Source organism: Clavelina lepadiformis, chromosome 6 (genome assembly GCF_947623445.1).
Source record: "Clavelina lepadiformis chromosome 6, kaClaLepa1.1, whole genome shotgun sequence".
NCBI classification, from domain to species: domain Eukaryota; kingdom Metazoa; phylum Chordata; class Ascidiacea; order Aplousobranchia; family Clavelinidae; genus Clavelina; species Clavelina lepadiformis.
In genome coordinates, this window is record NC_135245.1 from 18519260 (window position 1) to 18542048 (window position 22789).

Consider the following 22789-nt stretch of genomic DNA (forward strand, 5'->3'; position numbering starts at 1 on the left):
TATATTACAAAGGCACGTGCTCGTGTTAAAATCACCGTTTGTAATTTTACAAACAGAGGGTTTGAAGAATTGTTGGCAAACAAAATGAAAATACATTTTGTATGACAAGTGACTTGTCAGAATTGTACGGCGGTCAACATGCAAGTCAAATTCAATTGGTGGACTAAGTTAATAGCTGCGCTGAATAAGAAAGTCGTCGTTTAAACGTCGTAATTGTAGACGTGAGGTTGAAACCAAAGGGGCCTCAATTATTGTTTTAAAAGCCATGTTGTTCAACCACATCCTTACAATTAGCAGGTAATAAAAACCTTTGTCGCGTCATATACATGAGACGCCTTAATGAGAGCATATGAAACGTTTTGATTCAAACGCAAAGCCCGAAGCCCTTTAAAGAAATAATTGTAGACTATGTATTGGTTAAATCACGAAAGCCTAGTAGGTTGAAGCTGTCACATGGTTTTATAAAATATTTCACGTAATAACTGCAGCAGCCGCTAACGGATCTGCCAATTGATTTACACACCTAGGTCTTAGATATACACAAATGTATTTTGCCTGCGAGGCATCATCAGTATTTCGGGCACGTGTGGAATCTTAAATAAAACATTTTAAACAAAGTCTATTTTCTAACAAAGCCTACTGGTCAGTGCTCAAACAAAAGCAAATTAAGGTTTTTAGCCTAGCAACTAGGCCTATATAACTAGGCTATAGGTAGCCTAATTCGTATTTACCAAATTATGTTCACAATCGGCTGAAATAACAGCAGCTTTAAACGATTAAAGTCACTTTTAGCCGGTTATGTCCCGTAAGAACAACCCAAACCAAAAGCTATCCAGTTCCAAACCGTCTAGACTCTAGAGTCTAGAACAATGTTTAAATTATTCAACTTTTGCTGCTTACTCATATGTCCATCTATGACAAAACAATCTGCTGGTAAAATATTTAGGCCACAGCGTTCGTTGTTTCTTTATGCCTGTATTGCTGAAGCGCAGATGCGGTCACTACAAAATAACAAATAAACCTACTTTAGTTGCTACGTGACGGTATCGCCATTAATAAATAATTAATTAAACCGGTGGCGTTTAACGTTTTCTGCCTTTTGATGCACGCCTAACAGTGAATTAGTTTAGTAAGACAACAATTCAAAGCAATCAGAACAATTTTAGCCCACAACAACTAAAACGTAAGTAACCGTTGTTGTTGATGTTAACTATAACTGTCGCGAAAGGTCGTCGACTACCTACTTAAACGCTTGATTCTATAAGAACGCATTTCAATCCAGGTGATCAGGCCGATTTCAGGTTTTTATATTATGCAGAAAGGTGTTCAAAATTTGGAATATGTGTCGGTTATGGCATTAATGGTCGTATCAAGTATCAACTCGTAGCATGTTTTATTTTAAGCAATGTTGCATTTTAAATTCCCACAATATTTAATATTTTAACGTGAACTGTCTCAAAGACTGAACTGATCTAAGTTAGGCTAAACGACAAAATGGGCCACAGTCAAAAATAAGGTAAATAAGAAGCATTTCTTCAACTTTGCGGCAGAGATGATTTTGGACGATCTTTCTCATTTCACCAAACGTTTTTCGAAGTTAGTCGACTAAGAAGATGAAGTGGAATGTGATGTAGGTTACAACTTGTCTTAAAATGAAAGAGGTAGCTGTAGAAATGTACACAACTTGTAAACCATTAGTAGACTATACAATAGCGTTTTACACCGGCACTAGGCCTATGTTATTTTAAATACCTCACCTAACAAGCTTTTCATAACTTACCGCATCGTTTTAATTTCATTTTTGTTGTAGATGAATCGGTGGCATAACTTGCAGAGTAAGCTAATCTGAAACTGATACTAATTTGCCAACTATAGGCTATCTTTGATCGGTTGTGTCTTTTGCAGTAAGGACAAAGAAACAAACAATGCATTAGCTTGAGAGAATCATCTGGATTTTGTCTGAAATCTGATCCATTCTACGTGCAAGCCGAAGTGACTCAATTAAGACCACGGCTAGGGACAAACCAGGTAAAAGTTCAAGAGAAACAACAGACGCTGTATTAGTTCTGCATGAAAATAGTTATTAAACAACCCTGGATAAATCTGGATTTTTTAATGCATTTTATGACAATACTATACTTTGATACAGTTGTGCGTTATCCTTGAGTGGGCAAGACAATATTAATTTATCAGAAAATCGTTATTTCGCGCATGAGAAAGTCAGACAATTTTGAAAAATTTTTAACGTTTTATTTTACAACTTAAAATAATAAAAATAGATTTACAAATAAAATTTACAAATAAATTTTTATTAAAACAATTTTTACTAAAATAATATTTTACCTAAAGCTGACAAAATAGTCGAATAGCAAGAATGCATGGGTTATGGCGATGCTTTCTTTTCTCCTTTGTAACGTATGCTATACCTATACATTGTAAAATGCAACACCTCGGGATTTATCAAAAACAGGCATAGACACCTTAAATAGAACTCTATTTAAGGTGTCTATGAAAACAGGACAAGTTTTACAAAAATATTCCTAAAAATTTTCAAGCAAACGAAGGGTGAAATCAGCAACAAAGTTCGTAAGTAGGGAATTTCCACTAAGTTGTTTCACTTGATTTCTTGTTTTTTTCTAAGTCTGACATACACTACACTTGCTTTTCAACGCGTTGCACTATAGCACGAACTAGTCGGCGCATGAAAGCTAAAGCGATCAGACCACAGTTTACAACACAACTATGCTATCAGCTGAACGAAAAGTTAGTTAATTTACTTGATGTAAGAATAGGTGCTTGCCCTGTTGAGACAAAAAAACACATTTGCTAAACATGAGCCCAATTTCATTGAAAAAAGTTGGGCCAGTAGGCTACTAGAATTTATTCAGTGTGCCAAAATCTAGAACATAGGCTACGTCTGCTTTAGAAACGAAAGTTTGATTTGATGTTGATAAACTTAAGGTTTGGAAACAAACGACGTTTATGGTTTAATACTAGCTTAAACACATTGCACATATTGACATATAAAGCTGTTTGTTTAGATCAGCGTGGTATTTTGTTTGAACCACAAAAATTTGCATTAATTGCACCAAACATTTGAGAGGGAGTTTTGAAAAAGAGAATTTTGAGCCCAGCACATTTCAATGTTAGGGCCAATACATTTTAATTTCAAGGCCAGCCGGTTTCCATTTTTAGCATCAGGTAACATATGGCGTCGTACTGTGATCTCTATTACGGTATTTAAAAATTTCATGTTTTCACTCAAGTATTTTCTTTATGCTGAATATACAGAGTAGGAGAAGTGTGAGACCGATGAGACAGAAAAAATTATTTTGCGTTTTTCTTTTGTAATTTCCATTTTTCCTTTTGCAAATAATGAAAATGACTCAAGCTTTTAACTAAATCAACAGACATCTAACATTAATAATATTAGCAAGTAATTTAGTATTAAAAGTAGCACCGAGTAGCTTAATAATGGCTCAGATTCTCATAATGGAAATGGGTTACGCTATAGACATTGAAATGGCTGGGCTGTAAGTTTTCAATGGATTGGGCTCTGAATTTTTGTGGGATGGGTTTTAGCCCATGTTCAGATCTGAACTGCTGTTGAAAACTTGACATAAGAATATAAACGCATTTATAACAATAAAGTGTAAACAAAATCTAATTCCACAATGTCTGAATGTTGTTTAACAGACTGGTACACAAGTTACATAAAATAACACAGAAACACATATAAACCAGGAAATTGACACTTGGTGACCATCAGTTGTTCGCTCAGAGTGGGGCATTGTTTGTTTAAAATGAAAAATAGTGACACTGGAGGAATGTTGGAACTGATTAATAATTATTTATTCATTATAGGCAATTATTGTTTTATATCAGCAAAACGTTTGTAAATGTTTATGAAGCCAACACTTCACAAAACCGTGTTCAAAGCTGAATTTGCTCTTAATAGACGGCTAGGTTTATTATTATGGACAGAGCATATCATAAGTCTGACCTTATTTTGACTTATTGGTATCAATAGTTGTGCATCTGTCTGGTGGAGTCACAGCATAAAGCTGTCTTACATGAACAGGAAGGGTAAAACAGGTTTTATTTTGGACACAAGCCAAATAGGTTAATGGTCAAAGTAATAGTTCCTCGAAGTTGTAGCAAATATTTCTAAGATAACTTTACAGATGTGAAAGTATGTATAAATACTGTCTGACTGTAGAAAGGTGACAGAATTAACTTAAAACGAAAAATCTTTATCTAAATCTAAAAAAAACTTTGCTTGCTTGACTTTTAAAATGCTGGAAAAAAATTGAAAACCAGACATGTCATATAATCAAAACCCAAAATAAAAAATGAAATCTTATGGTGTATCACACTGGTTATCCTACGGCTGAGTAAAGTCTTTGCATGACTTACACTCAGCGATGATTTCTCTGTGCTCAATCCCGACTCAGAGCTTACTTGTGTGCATGTTCTGATGAATGCATTTTATTTGATCTTTAGTTTTTTTAGTCTTCCCAGAAATTGTTGATGCCGCACAACCACGATAGGTAATTCCTCGTGAACTCAGTGATATTCCACTGAAAGAAAATAGGCATAACTTCCAATGTAGAAAGTTAAAGTAACTTTCTTTTGGCTAATTAGCGGCGTTATGTTTACCAACTTTTCTTCTGCTTTTTTAACATCACATAGATCAATATCATTTTGCCTGCCCCTATGGGTTGACTTTTAGTTATTGCTCCTATTAAATTTAAGTTGGAACACCCTACTCTACCTCTTGCAGATCTTAGTGTTTGATAACTTACGATTTCAAATTTGGCCTGACAGTAAACAAAAAAGTATAATTGAATTTATAATATCAATTTATTGATATTACCATTTAGTTGTTAGACTAGCTGCCATTTAGATATCTAAGATTCACTCCATGGCGCAAACCGTCAAGTGCTGTAAAGTTTGAGGCATTCATTTTGCTTCTAATAGACATCATATCTTCTATTCTGTGCAGAGGATAATTAAATTGGTTAGTAGACTTCAAGGCAGATTATGCAAAATCCCAAAATAAGGCCCCACTATGTCTTCTAGTAAAACGTCGCGAATCATTCCCTGTCAAGCGACCCATTCTAAATGGATTCTGGCTCATATTACATCTTACCTTTCCAACATTGAAGTGAAACCGGTCGAGACTGGAGTGGAAATATGTGGCAGCTTGGAAGATGTGGAACCTGGTAAAATTTTGTAACTTTATTTTTACTGTATTGGTTGTGTCTATGACAGCTGCAATATATGTTATTGTGGTTTCACCATGAGCTAAACGAAATAACTAACAACTTATGGCTTGTAAATATTCGAACTTACATGTGTGAGTTCAAAAGCAAGTTTAAGCAAATTAGGTATTTGTAACAAATAATAACTTTATACAGTGTGGTGTTTACATTGATGTCCCATCGATGTACAACATTCATTTCTACACCATAACTTTGAATAGCATAACTGTAACAAAAGCTGTTGTTGACAGTCTGATGTATTTCTTTTTCAGCCTTGGCGTACCTTCGCCAACTGAAGTTGACTAAAATAAAACTATCATTCTCTAATCCTGGGTTAACCGCGCTTTTCACATCAGCGAGCTGGATTCGATCGAAAAGTCAACTTGAGGATGACACTAAGAGCACTGTTGCAGTGAAGATGGTATGATAGCAAAGTTATTAAACAAAAATTATGACAAATTTATTTAAGGAAATGGCTTTTTTCAGATATTTAAAAACTATTTATGATTTTCCCTGCTATAGTCAAGCGTGATACTGGTAACATTTTGAGTAATGTACATTCTTCATTTTTGCTTATGAACATTTTTCTAATTTTTTGCACGTAATGCCTTTCGTACAATAAAGGATGAAGCCACAACAAAAAGAATCAACTCTGTTTCGGAGTAAGTCTAAACCTGGATTGGAATTTACATTTATCGTAATACACTGTTCAAATTACCCGCTGAACTAGGCCGTTTTTATCAGTAACTTGCCAATCAATACATGAAGGTATCATTTACTGGACAATGCTTATAAATATTTTGATTCGTCAATGTTTAGCAATGGTATATTAATGTTATTCAGCGCACTGATTCAAGCCAGGTTTGGAGAGATAGCGGTTACGGTTGTTCATGGAGATATTACAAATGACAACTCAGATGTAATTGTCAACAGTGTTGGTGGTAACTTTATTCTTTCGCAAGGTACAGGGTGTGATAACTTAAAGAAACATTGTTCTGAATGCACAAAGTCAAATGCACCAATAAAATCCATCAATGCTACTACCTGATTCAGTTTTTTTAACGGTTGTACAAAAACATATTGTTTTTAATGTAGGAATTCAAATCTAGTTATTATTACTTATAGTTTAAATTTTATTCATCATGCAATAGCTTTACACACATGATTGATTATATTATTAGGAAGTTGCCTCACTTCATATGAACACTCTGGTTAATTTTTGATAGAAAATTCGCAAACAGACTGTATTTAATGATGTTTGTTGGGTCAATTGGATAATCTGAAACTGAAAACATGCTACCATACAGCACAGCCCACAATCAATAATAGTCTATCTTACATATTTATTAATGTTTGTAAATGAATTGCTTAAAATGAATTATAAATGTTGGTTTTGACTAAAATATAATAAACTCCAGATTATGCATCCGTACAGATTTTTGTGGTTACTTATTAACACTTCTCATTTAGTTAAAATGTCAATTCATTTACTGACAGTGCAGCTGTATAAACATCACTATCAGCCATGATATGAGGTGTTTCTATGCCAGAACAAACAACAATTTAATAATAATTTAAAGTTGAACAAGCTGATTTGTGCTGGGTCAGTAAAGTTTTTTTTATCTCTTAAGTTTATTAGAGTCCAATAGCATGATGGTAAAAGTGAAAGTACAGAGCAAGTAAATACAACTTATAAAAACAGACTTACTTTCCCATCCTGTACATATGTTGTTTAGATACCTGCATTGTAATGATTGGCTGCAACGATTTGTTGTAATGAATTGTTGCCCAGGCATATTTGAATTGACTTTAGTCAAACCTCTGAAATGATTGCATTTAAATTAAGGAAACAACAAACAGAAACGTTTTTTACAATAACTTATACTCAACTGAAAAAAAATTATAGAATTTGGCCGATTTAAGATGGTTTGAATCAAACTTGACAAATGATAACTGACTAGTTAAAACACGTATTGCAATATTGAGAAATTTGTAAAGTAAAAATCATTGGCTTGACTCTGTTGGATGCTTATTAAAATTCTCACGTATAAGCCAGATTTCAGATTTGATCTTTTATATTATATGTTTTTTGTTCTACTTCAGCAAACCTGAGTTACAAGCTTGATCAATGAACGTCACCAGATGCAAAACTAGCTTACAATTGAATTTTTTGTAGGTGCCCAGAGTGCAGCCCTACTTAGAAAAGCAGGAGACAAAATGCAGCAACAATGTCAAAACAATCCTTTCATGAAGTCTCCATTTCTAAGAGTTACCAATGAAGGAAACCTTCAATGCGATTATGTTATACATCTTGTGTCTCCATCTAATGAACAACAGTGTCAAAACAGGGTCAAATTAGCTCTCGAAACGGCTGAAAAATTAAACGCTGCGTCTATTGCCATCCCTGCCATTGGGACAGGTGATGACCTAATTAGTGTCATAAAGGGGGTTTAATTTATCATAAGTTGTCACCAATTGTCAAATTAAACCCATGATAGACAGTACATGTGATAGGCATGAATTACTCATTTTCATAGTTGCTATTCAGCAGACGACTTGTTGCTTAGGGATCATGGAATTAAATTGTGCCACTGTAGCAAAGTCAATCTCTAAAGCAATAGAAGAGTTTGCATCGACCAATCCAAGGAGTGTTAAAGCCATTAAACTTGTGATATTTCAGTCTTCGATGCTGAGCACTTTTCTCCAAAACACCTTGATTTTGAAAGGTCGGTGTTGAACATGATAAGAGCTGAAGAGCTGGGCACGAGTTCTTTTATTTATTGACGAGCGTGAGCGATGCTCTTTTTAAAATAGTGGTCGCCCAATAACACGCCAAGAGTGTAAATCTTTAAGCTGGAGAATATTTTTTGTAATTTAAAAGTTTTCAGTCAACGTTTTATCATTTTGTATGCACGAAAATTATTGCTTTATGCGATTGGACCGCTTACTCCCACAGGGTGTAATACCGTAAATGTTTGTGTATTCAAATTGAAACTTTTGAAAGCATCCATTTGCTTGGCGTACTAATAGTTTATGTGTTTCATGCCTTAACTGTGCAATGTGTGCCAAGGCAAGAAGAACATTGGGGCAAATGACTTACCAACCTAGTTAAGACAATTTGTAATTTAATTTTGCAGATGTAGAGACCCAATTTAAGGATCGTTCAGAACTGAGCTACAAAAATATAAGTGTTTCCGTAATACAAGGTGACATAACTAGTGATAATCCTGATGCAATAGTCAATGGAGCCTTTACCAAACTACTATCGGATGATTTTGATCTTTCACGAGGTAAGTGAAGTTTAAGTGATATAGTTGCAATGGTGTTTTATGCAACTGACTATATTTTGTTTCTTTAGGAGCAATTTCTGCTGCTCTTTTGAGGAAAGCAGGTAACAGTAACAGGACCAATAGAATCAAGCAGGTAACAGGACCAATGCAATCAAGATCCAGTGGCAAAATCGCAATTCCTGAGAATAACAAATAAGGGGAATTTGTCCTGCCAATTTGTTATTCATATCGTAACTCCAGGAACATTATCAGAACATCATGATAGAATGGTTATGGCTTTGGAGCAAGCCGAAAAGCTTAAAGTTTCATCTTTGGCAATCCCAGCTCTGGGAACAGGTAAACAACTTTAAAAGGCCATAAACTGTATACAGCAATAAAGTAATACAAATTAGCTTCGCAAAACTGAAAAACCATGGAATGCAAAGCTATGTCACATTACCTGAACAAGTGAATGAAATTTTTATTGCACAGGAAAAGTAGGTCTGTCGGTTGAAAACGTGGCATCTTGCATGTCTGGAGCATTTGAAAAATTTGCCGCTACCAATCCAACTTATGTGAGACAAATAAAAGTGGTTGTTTTCCAGAAAAATATGATAAAAGCTTTTCGAGCAAATATTCTGTTGAAAAAAGGTTCATTCTTTAATTTAATGTTTACACTCATAACAAACGTAATATTGGTTTGGTAGTATTTGTGATGGTAGCAATACAAATGGCATTTTGATACTTTACTATCCGGTATGATTTTATACCAGAGGTAATTATTTTAATGGTAAACAAACTAATAGCACACGTTTCATTTTGAATGTCTAGAAATATTGAAACGTGGGAAAAGGGAAAAACTTTTGGCTCAAACATATCTGAAATCAGTGACAAAGAATGAAGATGTGGAGATAGAAATTATATGCAACAGTCAACAACTTTCCAAAACAGTGGGTCACAGCTAATTTACTGCAATTAATAAACTACAACTGTAATTGGAGATATTTTAATAAAAATGTACTGACCAATCAAAATCCTGATAGTACTATTTATTGTGTCAGCAATCGACTTAATATCAATCGTTTCAATGTTACTATAAAAGATATTGCACTTTTTAAAGCACTTGTAATGCGTTCTTATGTGAAACATATTTTTACAACTTCAGGCTAAAGAAAAATTACAGTTGTTTATGGATCAAAACGTTTTGAGAAAAGTTGTGAAAGAAAATCTTTCAAACATGGAAAACCAAGATTACATTGATATAATTCTCAAAGCAGTAGACTTAAACGTTTCGGTGATATTCAGTGAAATGTTAGTATTTGTTAAAATGCATAATTTATCAGTAGAATTTCTACTAAATTGTGTATCTTGTGACTTGTTTATAGAAATTCCGAGATCATTGTCCATGGTCTTAAAAAAGCTGTAGTTGAAATGGAGGCATTTATAGAGAAAGTCATGTCAGAGGCGAAAGATGCCAGAGCACTGTCAAAAACCTCTCTCTGGAAATGGGGTGTGCCACATCAGCATTTTCAACTGTTGCCCCTGCGTACATCTTTCGCTATTGAGGACAATCACAAGGTTGCTACAATCTGTTCTGTATGGCCGAAATTTTTTATATAAAGTAACAAAATTTAACCATTCTGTCACTGTTACAACTTTTGCAATGTGCTGGAGATAGCGTTTCATGAATAAACAAGGAGTTATCAGTTAAATGCATGCACTAGAAAGGCACTTCAAGAATGCATGCCTCTGCCAATACAGCTTATTACACCCATGTGGCATTGTCAGAAATACAGCACTGTTTGTCTCAATTATAAACGACAACTCAAACTTTCATCTCGTGGAATGCGTAACAAATATTTCCTGAAGTTTTTTGTTTCTTGTGCCTGCCTTCATGTGTGTTTTTCTCCATCCACATGTCTGCGTGTATAACTTCTTTTGCAGAGAAAGGTAAGTAGACAAGACGTGTGATGAATTTTTGCAACCGTAACTCAGGCCCTGGTGGGGTTAGCAGCTCCAAGATTTATCAGTCTTTCATCTGTTGAAAGTTTTATCAAAATTAGATCACACATTTTTGAGTAATGTTGCTAACAGACAAACAAATGTGCATGAAAAAATATAGGACTACTTATCTCCTTGGCAGAGGTAATGACAGCTAGGTTTTTATGATGAGTGTAAATATGTTTCCGTTGTCTTCTTGCGACAACTGTCTGTAATGACTGGTAATAATATGTTAGATTTTTTATTAGTAGCAGTTTCAAGCAAATATTCATATTTCTTAGGAGATGCTTTTGTTTTCCTATTGCATTCCAGAAAATTAAGGATAAGAAGTTTTCTCTGCCTTTGTTTGGAAGTGAAATTATCATAGATCTAGTTTCACACAATTTTCAGTTTCTCTCCTTGTCCGGCAAGCTGAAGTCAATCAACTCCATGTCAGAAGGCATGATGTTTTACTGTTTGTGCAAACTTCAACCTTTGCAATATTATCTTAAGTATGAGCGTCCACCATGTTTGATAATTGAAAGCAGAAATTATATTTAATATTCTAGATCTTCCACCGGAATGGACAGCTATGCTTGGTGAAAGTTGGTTGAAAGTGTCCCTTGATCCTACTTCGTATGATTACAAGAAAATCAAGCAAAAATTCATGGAGAGCAAACCTGCTATCCAGAATCTTGTCAAAGTAAAATCATATGATTTCTCCATGGTTATTAATGGGATTCTCTTCAGCAATTATCAGGAAAAATGTTATGACTGACAGATTGAACGAGTGCAAAACCCCGCACTGTACAAGCAATATGAGCTGAAGAAGCAACACGTAGAGAGGTGTATGCTGTCTGATTCGCCAGCCGAACGTAAGCTGTTCCACGGGACTACATCGGCTGATGACATTTATAAGCACGGATTTGATCGAGGCTTTGCTGGCAAAAATGGTAAGCATATAGGTGTTGTGTTTAATATGAGTCTTAAATTGCATTTGCTCCTGGAAAAGTGTGGAGAAACACGAAATTCTTGATGACATTAATAGCAGAAATAGTAATACACGTAACAACAGCATTGACTGGTAAGGAGTGATTCTGGTAAATGTTTCATTTCTAACTTATATGTATACTGATGTTGTACTGCGTATCCATTCGAAGTGTGACTGTTTACTTCATACTGTTTACATAGCAACCTTGTATGGGAAAGGAACCTACTTCCATGTGAATTCAAGCTATTCCGTGCGTTATTCTACAGTCAACAACCCATCGACAAAACACATGTTCCTTGCAAGAGTTTTGACTGGTAATTTTTGCTCGGGAAACTCAGGCCTGCGAGCAGCCCCAATTTGCCCAGATACGAATCGTGCATTTGACTCCGTTGTAGATGATGTGAAGGCTCCGTCGATTTTTGTTGTCTTTAAAGATTCTAGCGCATATCCTTCCTACTTAATCACTTTTACTTAAATAAATAGTATTTGTTAAGTGTTTATTCTGTATTCGATAAAATATTTGAAGTTGTTTTATAAATGTTAAACCGTATTTAAATCATTTAAACATATCTGGTGATGACAATATGCAATCGATTGATTGAAATATTTACAGTAATGTGCAATTTTATTTTCCATTGCAATGAAGTGTTTTTGTAATCAGTGTTGCCTGGAATTTTGAATTGATTCATATTACATTGCAGTCCATGCTCTTTTTAAATAAACCAGTATCTTGGTGAAAATCGTACGGTGTCGTTTCATCGGTTACTTTTTTCCACCGATAAACTTTTTTAAGACATGAAGTTAACAGAAGAAAATGGCGGAGTTGTAACCAGGTCATTTCTTTCCGCAGTTTGGTTTCCAAATTGGAAACAGTCTAAACTCTAAACAGATACTGTTTTGTACATAGCGATGTGTCCCCATTTATATATCATCGTCAGAGACAATTATTATTTACGTTACCAAGTACTTTACATTCTTTTCAGTTAATTGATTACTTCCTTTATATTTTCGTTCACTTTTTAACAATTCGCCCATTTGTCAGTTCAGTTTTAATTTTCAGTTTAGCTTTTAAGTTCAGTCCGAGACTTGAAAGCAACTTGAAAGTCAGATACAATGGATTCTCGGGACCGTTCAGAACTGCTACTCTCTCCTGACGGCTGACGCTATGTACGATGCCTGTTAGTCTTCCGTCAGTAGGCGCCTTACGATTTTCAGTCGAATTGTTTTAACTTGGCTTTCCACATGTGCACTGCATTTACAACACATGCCACTTATAAAACAACAACACCAGCCGTGCAGTAATAACGTTGGAAAGTAGACCGAATATCTGACGTCAGTCTTTTAAAGAAGGATCCAGTTTTGCGCTCAAAATTCTTACACTAAATGCCTGACAGTTGACAAGGCAGGAGAGTAAAGTGCTTTTTGACGATGTATGCGAGACTTACTCTTCGCCCGAATAAATATTTCATGCGTCTCATCTTCTATGTCACACTTATTAATGTACGAAAGAACATTTCGTGCCAAAGGTTATACAATATTAATTCTAGACAAACAGGCAAGGTACAGCAAGGACAAGAGGTTGTATTTTAGCTGCATTTTCATAGATCGTGTGTTAGTAGCCCAACGCTGGGATCAAGAATTCCAAGAGCCGCTTATAGAGCAAAAGTTATCAAAAATGAAATTATGCTATAGTTAATATTTTGACGACCGATTTGCTCAACTTCAACATATGGTTAAGTTCTGGTTTAATTTGATAGGCGTAACAACGTACAAGCCCACATACTGTATTCAAGGCCGTAGCCGGGGTAAAATTTTTATCGAGGCAAATATGTCAAGTACGTCCCCGGCTATGTTGTTAAATGTAGTTTTGCAGGGAGAATGTTTTGCGCCAAAATTTCAGAAAATTTACTGAGACAACTGCATCATTTGCCTCAATGTAGCTATGGTTTCCGAATTTGAAACTTTTAGTACGGTATTTACTTGGTCAAAAGCTGACTTGATAAAAGAAGCTAGAAGAAGCCATAATAGAAGCGTTTCGTGTAGGCCTACCTCACACACAAATATACGCTTTGTCACAAACGACCCTTATTTAGGCAACGATTTCAAATTACAAATGTACTGCTTTGCAGATTACCAGAGTAGTGTTATGTATACGTGCGAAAACTTTTTAAATTAGTGGCCTACAATTCAAACAACCTCGGTGTCCAACTTGAAAATGTGAAAACGTTATCTTATATTAACTAAAGGGACTCAAAGAAGTTAGCGTAACTCATACTTTCATCACTACAGGATTATCAGCTAATTAACTATTGTTCATAAGGTAAGTTACCGGTTAAATAAAGTTTTTATGGTAAGATCCTTCATTAAAAGCTGCATAAAATGCTTTAAAAAGAAGTAAGCGGATTAGTTGGCGTGACGTGGCTTACTGGCTTCTATTCGGATAAACACGATAGCCGCGAAAAAGTTCTCAACGTCGATGCTGGTAACCACAAAAGTATCGAAGACAGTCTTTTTCAAACAAAGGGCCTTAGTCTGTCAGTTCTTGTCTTTGTCTTGGCAATTCTTCAGCCAATGAACTGTTGTAAGCATCGAGCGGCATCGAAAAAAGCTTAACCATTTAGCCGAGTGTACGGTGCACGACGGTAATTCAATTAACGTTGACCAGTTTGTAATGAAGAGCGGAATAGCGGATGAGAGAAGTGAATTTCTGTATTGATTTATTTGTTCTTAAAATTAATTCCTCATTGATCTTAAAAGTCTGCCATAACAACTTGCACTCCGTGCATGAAAAGAAGAAGGTTAATAAAACTTAGAAAATAACGCTTGTTTCGGCCTGCAAGTGTCAATGATGTCAATTTATCTGACTCAATATTTTTGGCGAATAGTGTCTCTATAAAAGTTATTTTGTGAAAGAAGATGTCACATCTTGGATTCTTGGCTTGATTTGATTTGATTTAATTATTCTTTGGTGATAAGTCGTCTTCAGCCTGGCGAGTGATTCATTATTACTTGCCATTTATGGTCCTATATTTGATTGACAGGTTCTGAATTACGTCATTTATTAAACCTGAAACTTTGAGATTACTCCGTGACGACACAAATTTAGGTTTTTACATTCACATGGATACCTATGACGTCAAAGCGGACACAAACCACAAAAAACAACGCAAAGAATGGGAAAGTCCCAAGCATAACATCGAGTCCAAAATGTCAACAATGACGTCAAACCACACTTCAAATGTTTCCAAAATTTACGAAATGCGCGAAGGAGACAATTTCAGATCATCAAGTCCCGCAGTTGGTGGACCTCGCGATTACGTGACGTCACTTTCGTCTATTACGTCCTCGAGTATCGCAAGTGATGGCAGGATGACGTCATCGCACGACAACGACCAGTCGACGGATCTTTCGTTGTCAGACGTGAGCCTGAAGGTGTATCCTTTGATATCGAATCATGCAAGAATGTCCGGGCTCGGGTTCGGTGGGAAAAGTTCGGAAGACGAGGAAGTCTGCAGCAAGAAATTACGTCATCTACGTCTACGAAAAGTAATTGAACTTAAATTTAAAGGCGAGCTCTAAGCGTTCATGTAACATAATCATTCGTCTTCGATCCACAGAGGCTGAGCCCCAGGCGGCAGCGAGATATTGAGCGGGAGAGTATGACGTCACCTTATCCATCGTCTGTGTCATTGAATGAAAATTCAGAAAACGAAGAAGTGGAAAGTATCAAGTTTCTATTTGGAAATGACCTTGAACTTCAAAACGGCAAGTATGTAATTTCTTGCACAAATCATCTAGTTGCTTTTTTGTCACTTTTTATTTTTTAGAGTCAGCTCCGTCCTCTTGAGCCCTCAAGATGATGACGTCATAATGCCGTTACCCATAAATCGTATTTATTACGTAGATAGGCAACACTTAGGTTTTTCCAGCGACATTCCGGAAAAGTACAAACAAAGATTTAACGCATCCGGCAAAATATTTGAAATTGATTCCAGAAATCTGGATTGTCATCCAGAAACGTTGCTAGGCAACCCGGCGAAAAGAATGCGGTATTTCGACTGGAAACGGAACGAATACTTTTTTGATCGACACCGCAACACTTTTGAGATAGTTTTAGATTTCTACGTGAACGGGGGCGTTATCCGGCGGCCAGATAACATTCCCATTGACACCTTCATGAAGGAGCTCAAGTTTTATTCCTTTGGACGTGACACGCTCGAGCAGTTTCTACGTGACGAGGGGATACTTTGCGTGCCCAAGGAGAAACCGATGCCCGATGGGAAAGTGAAAAAATTTATCTGGCAACTCTTCGAAAACCACGAAGGCTCGTTGTTGTCTGTGATCATCACCTGCATTTCGGCTCTCGTTATCATCGTGTCGGTTGTCGTTTTTTGTTTGGAAACACTGAAAAGTTTTAAATCATTACGTCATGACGTGAACAAGAACTTCATGCCGGCTCTGAATGCGTGTGAAAGATTCTTGAACAATGAGAGCGCGGGGTTTTTGGCAAGAGACCGCGATTTTGGTTCAACGAATGGTATACCGCTGCTGAACTTGTATTCTCAAGACGTTGTCATGCAGGAAAGCTCGGTCATACTAAACGAATGCAGCTTTCAATCTGACTTGAATCTCAAGTTCAGATACGCCTTGGCTCGATGCCAAATAGAGTTTTCTGGCCACAAAAAGCAACTCCGCGAAATCTACACTAACTTTTTGGTCCCTTCCTCTTCACAGCAAGCATTGCAACCAGCGGCTAGTGCGACGCATCAAACGCACAGACTACGTCATCAAACAAAGACTACAGAATCTATTTACCTTGCTGACGCAGGCAGACAAGATGACGTTTTCATGACGTTGTACACGGTGTGTGCCGAGATGGAGAAGCAACCGAGCACATCACCGAACCGATGGTTCGTTCTGGAAGCGTACATGGGAAGTCCGGCTGGGGTCCTCTTTCTAACCGAGACTTGCTGCATCGTTTGGTTTGTCCTCGAGCTGACTCTCAGGTTCTTTTGTTGCCCTGACAAGAAGAAATTTGTGAAGGTCGGTAACTATGGTGGCTGAAAATTGTCAGCACATGACTGACACGCTAGACAAAGAACTTAATAACGAAACAAAAACCTGTGAATGATAATTCGAAAAAGTGTGTTTTAGAGTTTCTTGAATATTATCGATTTTGTTGCGATCGTCCCCTACTTCGTCACCCTCCTCGTCAACACCGTAGACTCGGGGAAGCACCGGCCCCCGCAGACTGCTACCATTCTCAGGTGAGCAACGGTTTCAAATAAAAGATAATCAAATAAAATACTTAACAATGCTTTAGGGTTAACTTTAAGTTTTGTAATCTCAATGAGAATTGTGTTAAAGAATATTAAAATACTGTAAATATAAACTCCAGAATGCTCTCAAATCGTCTGCTGTTTAAGGCAATTGTCTACTGGGTTAACGCGGTTCAGCCACCATCAAACAAAAGATATTAAGCCCTACCTAAGATTTAAAGCCATCAAGTTGTGAAGTTCATTAGGACAAAATCAATAACTTTTGAGCAGAATCATTCGTCTGGTTCGAATGTTGAGGATCTTGAAACTGTCACGGTATTCGAGAGGGTTTCGCATTTTGGGACTTACTTTGGTCCGAAGCACCAGGGTCTTGTTTCTGCTCGTCTGCTTTCAGGTTAGTTGGACTTCATTGGACTGGAGCAAGTGCAGGTCAACTATTTACTGTCCTTTAGATTAACCAATTCACGTTTAAGTTTAAAATGTGCAAAAAATGTTGAAACGCTGAAACATTTGATACTGCAAAAGGGGATTTCACGTTAAATAATGAAAACACTGACGTGACTGCGACGTTAAAATGAATTATTCATTTACTTGAGCGTCAAACCATCAATTCCAAAATTACTTTTCAGAGCAACACCTTGAAAAATTAATATTTTTATTTTTAACGCGGTCGAAGATGACCAAGGTCGCTAAATTATTCATCAAAACATATTTTGTCTCTTGCCAAGGTCGTGCTCGCGATTCTGTTCTCAAGCATCGTCTATTTCGTCGAATACGGAACCGAGGGTTCTTTATTTGTCAGCATCCCAGACTCATTTTGGTGGGCTCTCATCACCATGACAACGGTCGGGTACGGCTTGTCTCGTAGTGACATCAAAAATTTATTTGACGAGCGAAAACCGTAATTACCACAAAAACTTGGTGGTTGTTCGATTTTGAAGCTTTTTATTTGGTGTCCTCAGGTATGGTGACGTAGCGCCGATTACGTTATGGGGAAAACTGGCAGGTGCCTGTTGCGCAATAATGGGTATTCTCTCCATTTCCTTTCCGGTTCCGGTCATCGTCTCCAATTTTAATTACCTGTACAATCTCGACAAGTAAGCTGTACAGAATAGCGCTTGTGCTCACAGTGATGATGTAACTATGAAGCATGTGTGACGTAATGTTTTTAGGGATGAGTGCAAGTTGATGCCGGAGGATTTGATGGAGAGTGAAGACGAAAAAGATCATCAAAAGTCAGCCAACGTTGACAGATTCCAGGTCTATCTGCGGATGACGTAATTTTGATGCAAAATATGCGTTTAGAGTTTCTAGTGCAGGGATGGCCAACCAGTCAGAGACTAAGAGCCTCACTTCTTACTGCAAAACCGCAAAGAGCTACATCATACACATTATGATTTATGACGCTTTTTCTTATTACGTCATAATACTGCATCAGATATTGTTTCAGTTTCATCATCTTTAATCTGGGTCGAATTCTGATGTAATCAGTTATTATTTAGCAAATATCAATTGAACATTAGCCAGTAGAGATTACTTTTCTGTATTAGCCTATTTATCTGCCTAAAATAGGTAAGATGTGCTCTCTTTCAGAGGTTCAATATGAACAAAAGGGCCGCAAAATACCGGGCAAAGAGCCGCGGGTTGGCCAGCCCTGCTCTAGTGATACAGGTTTTCACAACGCGATGTTACCTTGAGGCGTTCTGACGGTTTCACCTGTCACTTGTCATGTTGTCATGTTCATGTCATTTTCACATGTCGCCTCGTTTGAATATGAACTGAGTACACCAGATGCAGTATCAGTAAAATTTTATCATCTCCAATTTTAATTTCCTTCCTATTTTTCAGAAAAACTTATTCCAAGCGATGAGGAAAAGCGCTAGCAACATCACTGATGACTCATCGAATCAGCAGAGGAACGCTGCCCAACTGTGGAACATTGCAAGGAAGCACTACCGCAAGATGTCGATGGCGAGCATAGATTCGCGCCTCGAAAAGTCTCCGTCGAAGTCCGGGTGAGTTTTGTTGATTGTCAAGAATAAAGTTTTGTCTTTTTGAAGCATAATTTTATTAATTATTTGGAAAATCCATTTCATTTTCTTACATTTTCACGATTTTTCTTTTAAACTTTTATCATATGTCCACTTTCTAATCGATATTTTGTTTCGTCACAATAGAATTTTCAACGTTTCCCCCGCGAAGATGAAAATGGCGGCAGAGTGCTCCGGTCACGCTTCACGGCGCGCAACCAGTGTTTAAACAATTGTTTCAAAAGAAAATGGAAACGTTTCGAAATTTTACAACAGTTTTATTTCTGCATCTGCAGGATCGACTTTGCGTGAATGCAGTAAACAGAAATTCATACCTTCTGCTACGTGTTCAACTTCCAAAACAATTATGTTACCGGCTTCCTGGTGCTGGTTCGAACAGACCTGTAGTTAACGAAACGGATCGCATTGAAAACAGTTACACGGGGGCACGTCTACACAGCAGTACTCGTGTCCGCAGATTGACTGGTAACAGCAACGGGCAAGGCGTGCTTTTGGCGTAGATTTGTGTAGGAATGCGGTTTGCTCCTCCGCTCAAGCACACTCACAAGCACAATGTTTGCCACTCCACATTTATACAGAGCTGAGCGTGTTTTCATTTTCCACATTAATCACTAGGGCAACCAAAAGTCAATATGGTCAATTTTTTTTTACCTGCTCAGAATGCTATGAAACAAGCACAAAACAAATTTCAGCTTTGTACGACGTGTGGTATAGAAGTTATTAGGTCAGATAAAGTCAAAATGTTACGTTAGGTCAAAATACGGTCAAATTGTTTCTTTAGGTCTTTTTTTAGGTCAAAATCTATTAAACTTGTAATTTTGTAACCATTTTGTAATATTTTTCTTCCGTTTTTCTCTTTTCTTGTACCGCAAACAATTCCAATCCCGCAAATTTTACTTAGAACCAAATCCACAAAGAGAGGGAAGGCTTTTCAGCGCGTTTGGTGACGTCACGATGTGACTTCATTGCATTTGAAACTGCAAGTTGTCAATCTTAATACGCAGAAACGAAAAAAAAGTCAACACTAGAAAAGCATTTTGTCATTTTTAAATGCAGTTTTAGATAAGAAAGTTGCTGTAGACAGTGTAGAGACTATCAGTATAGCGTTTTTCAAAATGAGGTCAAAATTTAAACTTTTTAGGTCAAAATAAGGTCAAAATGTAAACTTTTTAGGTCAAAATAAGGTCAAAATATATACTTTTTAGGTCAAAATGAGGTCAAAATTTACAAATTTTAAGGTCAAAATTTATAATTTTTAGGTCAAAAAACTGGTTGCCCTATTAATCACTGATGATTTTTTTGATTGCTTTATGAAGCTAAGTCTAATAATCGCAACGAAATTCCGGGTTGGATTGCCCCGTGCGTATCTGCAATGACGTCAGTAATCTTTTCCCTTTCCACGAAGTCGGAATGACGTCAATAAACTCGACAGCTGCACATTCGCTTCAAACACCCAGCAGCTACCACGAATAAAATATGACGTAATTAAAATGTATAACGTTTTCCGAAAAATTAACTTCCGTAAATTCCATGGTTATATACCGATAACTGAGAATCCCATGAAAATCCCAAACACTATGCTCGATTGTTCAGAATGTAATAAAGTAGTCGTGTGCTTGATGTAACGTGACGTGTATCATGACGTCATGCCTTGAAGCTGAGAAAACAGGCAAGAGAAGAGCTAAGGCGGGAATTGAGTGATGCAGGAGCAGCTCGGAAGACAATAAACGAGGATGTCGTACCATGACGTCATTAACATTCAATGCAGTGAGATATCTTTCCTTAAAAGCTAATTGAAGGTTTCATCAGTGAACTGATGTTTTGTCGCTTTTCGTATCATTTTCTTCCGCTGCATTTTATTAATTTTTTCATTGTTGTTTGGTAATAAATCTGAACGAACATGAACAATGTACTTGGAACTAAACTTGAAAAACATTCCTAATGAAACACTCGGCGTGCCCAGGCTAAAACCTTGATATCAGTGAAAACTTGCTTCGAGCAATTAGTTAGGAAAAGTATTTAAAACTCTTTCATTACCTTGCGTCAAAGTTGAGTTTTCAAAAATTATATGATTGCAGGTTTTACCCTCAATACCCAGAGAAAACATTTTTCATTTATCGAAAATAAAAAGTCTTTCTCATTGCGCCTTTCACGTTCGTCCAGGAAATTGTATCGTCACCTATTGTTTATTAAGGAGCTACCGAATCTTAGCAGCTATTAATCTTTGACTTTCCAATTGATATAACCTAAAAACGTTTCGAAACGATTGTGTTATGCATTATTTTCTTTTTATTGTAGTATGCATTATGACTTCACATTGTAGCATTATACCAGGCGCCATTACACTGTCATGACCAAGCAAAGTTCTAACTGAGTCATTTCTTTTGACTAGGATCAAGTCCAATAATTGTTTGGGTTAGCTTAGGTCGAGTCAATCTAGATTGTGATCTTGTCAAGGGATGCCTTTCATTTTAAACAGCTTTGCTGACGTCACAATAAACTACACACAAAGTAGTGTATTCGGAATTGTGTTGAAGAGGGCCTCGTTTTTGCCTCTCGCTCAAAAACCGCAAATTTTTTGCATTTTAACGTCTGAAAGACTGCTTTAAAACGCCTTGAAATGAAATGTAGCCTATTATTTTCATATCTATTCATGCAATAGCTGGCAATTTAGTGTAAACGGTACAGTTTTGTAGCACCGTTCAAAACAATTTTTAAACGCCTTATGGTATAAAAGGAATCTGAAATGCCGTAAACAAAGATTTTGAGACGCCGTACATCGGCCTATTTTATGTATGTTTTTGTAGCTTAGCCTATAACAGTGATGGAATCAAGTCTTAATAGTCGTGTCCCAAATCAAGTCAAGTCATTAACAGCACAAGTCCCAGTCAATTCTAGTTATTTTAGTTACATTCCCAAGTGAAATCAAGTCGAGTCAGTAACTTTTATCAAGTCAAGTCCAAATCCAAGTCTTAACACATGTCAAGTCACAAAGCAAGTCATTATTTACGGTTTATTTTTCGTTTTAGATCGATAAACGACTTTCTCAATACTCGTAACGCAAATATTAGCATAAAAGATGATTTTATGTGTTTCTGAATAAAACCTTTCACAAATATAAAAACCGATCCTATAACGATTTATTAATGCCATTTTTCATAACCGTCAGGCATCATTGTCATTATTGTCATTTTCTTGTGCACCACGTATGCCTCAAACATTTGCAATATGCGTAAATAAAAAATATTGGACATCATTCACATAAAAACGGGTATTACTGGAATAGGTTCATAACTTGAAACGTAAACCGATTTAATTCAAAATGTCAACTGTTATGCCTATCCCTACGGGCCATTTCTGCAACATTTCATTTTTATTTCTTCGGCATTTGATTATATTGCTGTGGAAATTGGTCTAATTTCTATTTTAACTTTTTCCAGCTTTGGGTTTAGGTGTTTGCCCCATAAATTGTTTTAATTCAGTTTTTGCGTTTTGGCAAGAGTGATGTTTTTACCATGCTTATGAATAATAACGGTTGAATTCTGATGGTGGCGCCATTTCCTAACAAAGTCAAAGAATCTTTGCCTGTTTATGTGGAACCGAGATTGACCAATAGAATAATTCTGTACATTCTCCCTTTCATGCGTCGTGTTTACATTTAAGTCTCTTTTTTAAGATAGAATCGTGTAGTGGTGGTGCTGCAGTGATGAGAGGACTTAGACGAGTCGTTCACCGTTTCTTTTAGTTGCGCAAAAACGCTCTTGTGTTTGATGGCCTGACGTTCCCACACAAGCACGCCGTTGCCCCATTGAAAAAAAGGTGCTCTCAGTGATTGTGCCTCTTGTTTGTAGCACGCTTAGTCTGTAGCAAGCGTTCGGAATTTGTGAATGGTCTTACTGAATCATTTGTCGGTGAAGTATTTTCGCAAAAAAGTATGATTTGCTGTTTGGATTTT

At 36.7% G+C, this 22789-nt stretch overlaps 3 protein-coding genes and 1 long non-coding RNA gene across 5 annotated transcripts; 3 read left to right on the forward strand and 1 right to left on the reverse strand.

Moving 5' to 3' along the window:
* Positions 1–1374: 1374 nt before the first annotated feature.
* On the reverse strand, positions 1375–2008 carry LOC143462569 (uncharacterized). The gene is made up of 2 exons (XR_013118181.1): positions 1781–2008; positions 1375–1665 (listed from the first exon to the last, which is right to left on the reverse strand). It is a non-coding gene; the product is annotated as an uncharacterized LOC143462569 (long non-coding RNA).
* A 1224-nt stretch (positions 2009–3232) lies between these two features.
* Positions 3233–8756, forward strand: LOC143462568 (protein mono-ADP-ribosyltransferase PARP9-like). Its single transcript, XM_076960788.1, has 9 exons — positions 3233–4550; positions 5083–5225; positions 5537–5685; positions 5889–5926; positions 6108–6226; positions 7441–7683; positions 7832–7990; positions 8402–8554; positions 8623–8756. The coding sequence occupies exons 1-9, from the start codon at positions 4531–4533 to the stop codon at positions 8748–8750; spliced, it is 1152 nt and encodes a 383-aa protein (XP_076816903.1). The 5' UTR covers positions 3233–4530; the 3' UTR covers positions 8751–8756.
* Positions 8756–12261, forward strand: LOC143462567 (protein mono-ADP-ribosyltransferase PARP14-like). The gene is made up of 9 exons (XM_076960787.1): positions 8756–8890; positions 9026–9184; positions 9365–9483; positions 9699–9844; positions 9919–10111; positions 10847–10973; positions 11083–11216; positions 11295–11466; positions 11705–12261. Exons 1-9 carry the CDS (start codon positions 8821–8823, stop codon positions 11977–11979), a joined length of 1395 nt encoding a protein of 464 aa, XP_076816902.1. The 5' UTR covers positions 8756–8820; the 3' UTR covers positions 11980–12261.
* A 2294-nt stretch (positions 12262–14555) lies between these two features.
* Positions 14556–19525, forward strand: LOC143463531 (potassium voltage-gated channel subfamily A member 6-like). Of its 2 annotated transcripts, XM_076962038.1 has the most exons (10): positions 14556–15050; positions 15122–15273; positions 15332–16547; positions 16659–16771; positions 17054–17177; positions 17512–17633; positions 17746–17880; positions 17956–18043; positions 18632–18798; positions 18961–19525. In XM_076962038.1, exons 1-10 carry the CDS (start codon positions 14625–14627, stop codon positions 19040–19042), a joined length of 2625 nt encoding a protein of 874 aa, XP_076818153.1. In that variant the 5' UTR covers positions 14556–14624; the 3' UTR covers positions 19043–19525. The 2 variants fall into 2 exon arrangements, with proteins under 2 accessions (XP_076818153.1, XP_076818154.1); XM_076962039.1 differs by lacking the exon at positions 18961–19525 and having other exon boundaries at positions 17956–18060; positions 18632–18792.
* Positions 19526–22789: the final 3264 nt, after the last annotated feature.

Excerpts from the sequence above, each read along its gene's own strand:
- LOC143463531 (XM_076962038.1), top strand. The coding sequence starts at position 14,625 with ATGGATACCTATGACGTCAAAGCGGACACAAACCACAAAAAACAACGC. Across the intron at positions 15,274-15,331 it reads CTTGAACTTCAAAACGGCAA|AGTCAGCTCCGTCCTCTTGA; the intron begins GTATGTAATTTC and ends TTTATTTTTTAG. Across the intron at positions 17,881-17,955 it reads TACCTGTACAATCTCGACAA|GGATGAGTGCAAGTTGATGC; the intron begins GTAAGCTGTACA and ends TAATGTTTTTAG.
- LOC143462567 (XM_076960787.1), top strand. The coding sequence starts at position 8,821 with ATGGTTATGGCTTTGGAGCAAGCCGAAAAGCTTAAAGTTTCATCTTTG. Across the intron at positions 9,845-9,918 it reads TCGGTGATATTCAGTGAAAT|AAATTCCGAGATCATTGTCC; the intron begins GTTAGTATTTGT and ends ACTTGTTTATAG. Across the intron at positions 11,467-11,704 it reads AGGCTTTGCTGGCAAAAATG|CAACCTTGTATGGGAAAGGA; the intron begins GTAAGCATATAG and ends CTGTTTACATAG.
- LOC143462568 (XM_076960788.1), top strand. The coding sequence starts at position 4,531 with ATGCCGCACAACCACGATAG. Across the intron at positions 5,927-6,107 it reads AGAATCAACTCTGTTTCGGA|CGCACTGATTCAAGCCAGGT; the intron begins GTAAGTCTAAAC and ends AATGTTATTCAG. Across the intron at positions 8,555-8,622 it reads TGATTTTGATCTTTCACGAG|GAGCAATTTCTGCTGCTCTT; the intron begins GTAAGTGAAGTT and ends TTGTTTCTTTAG.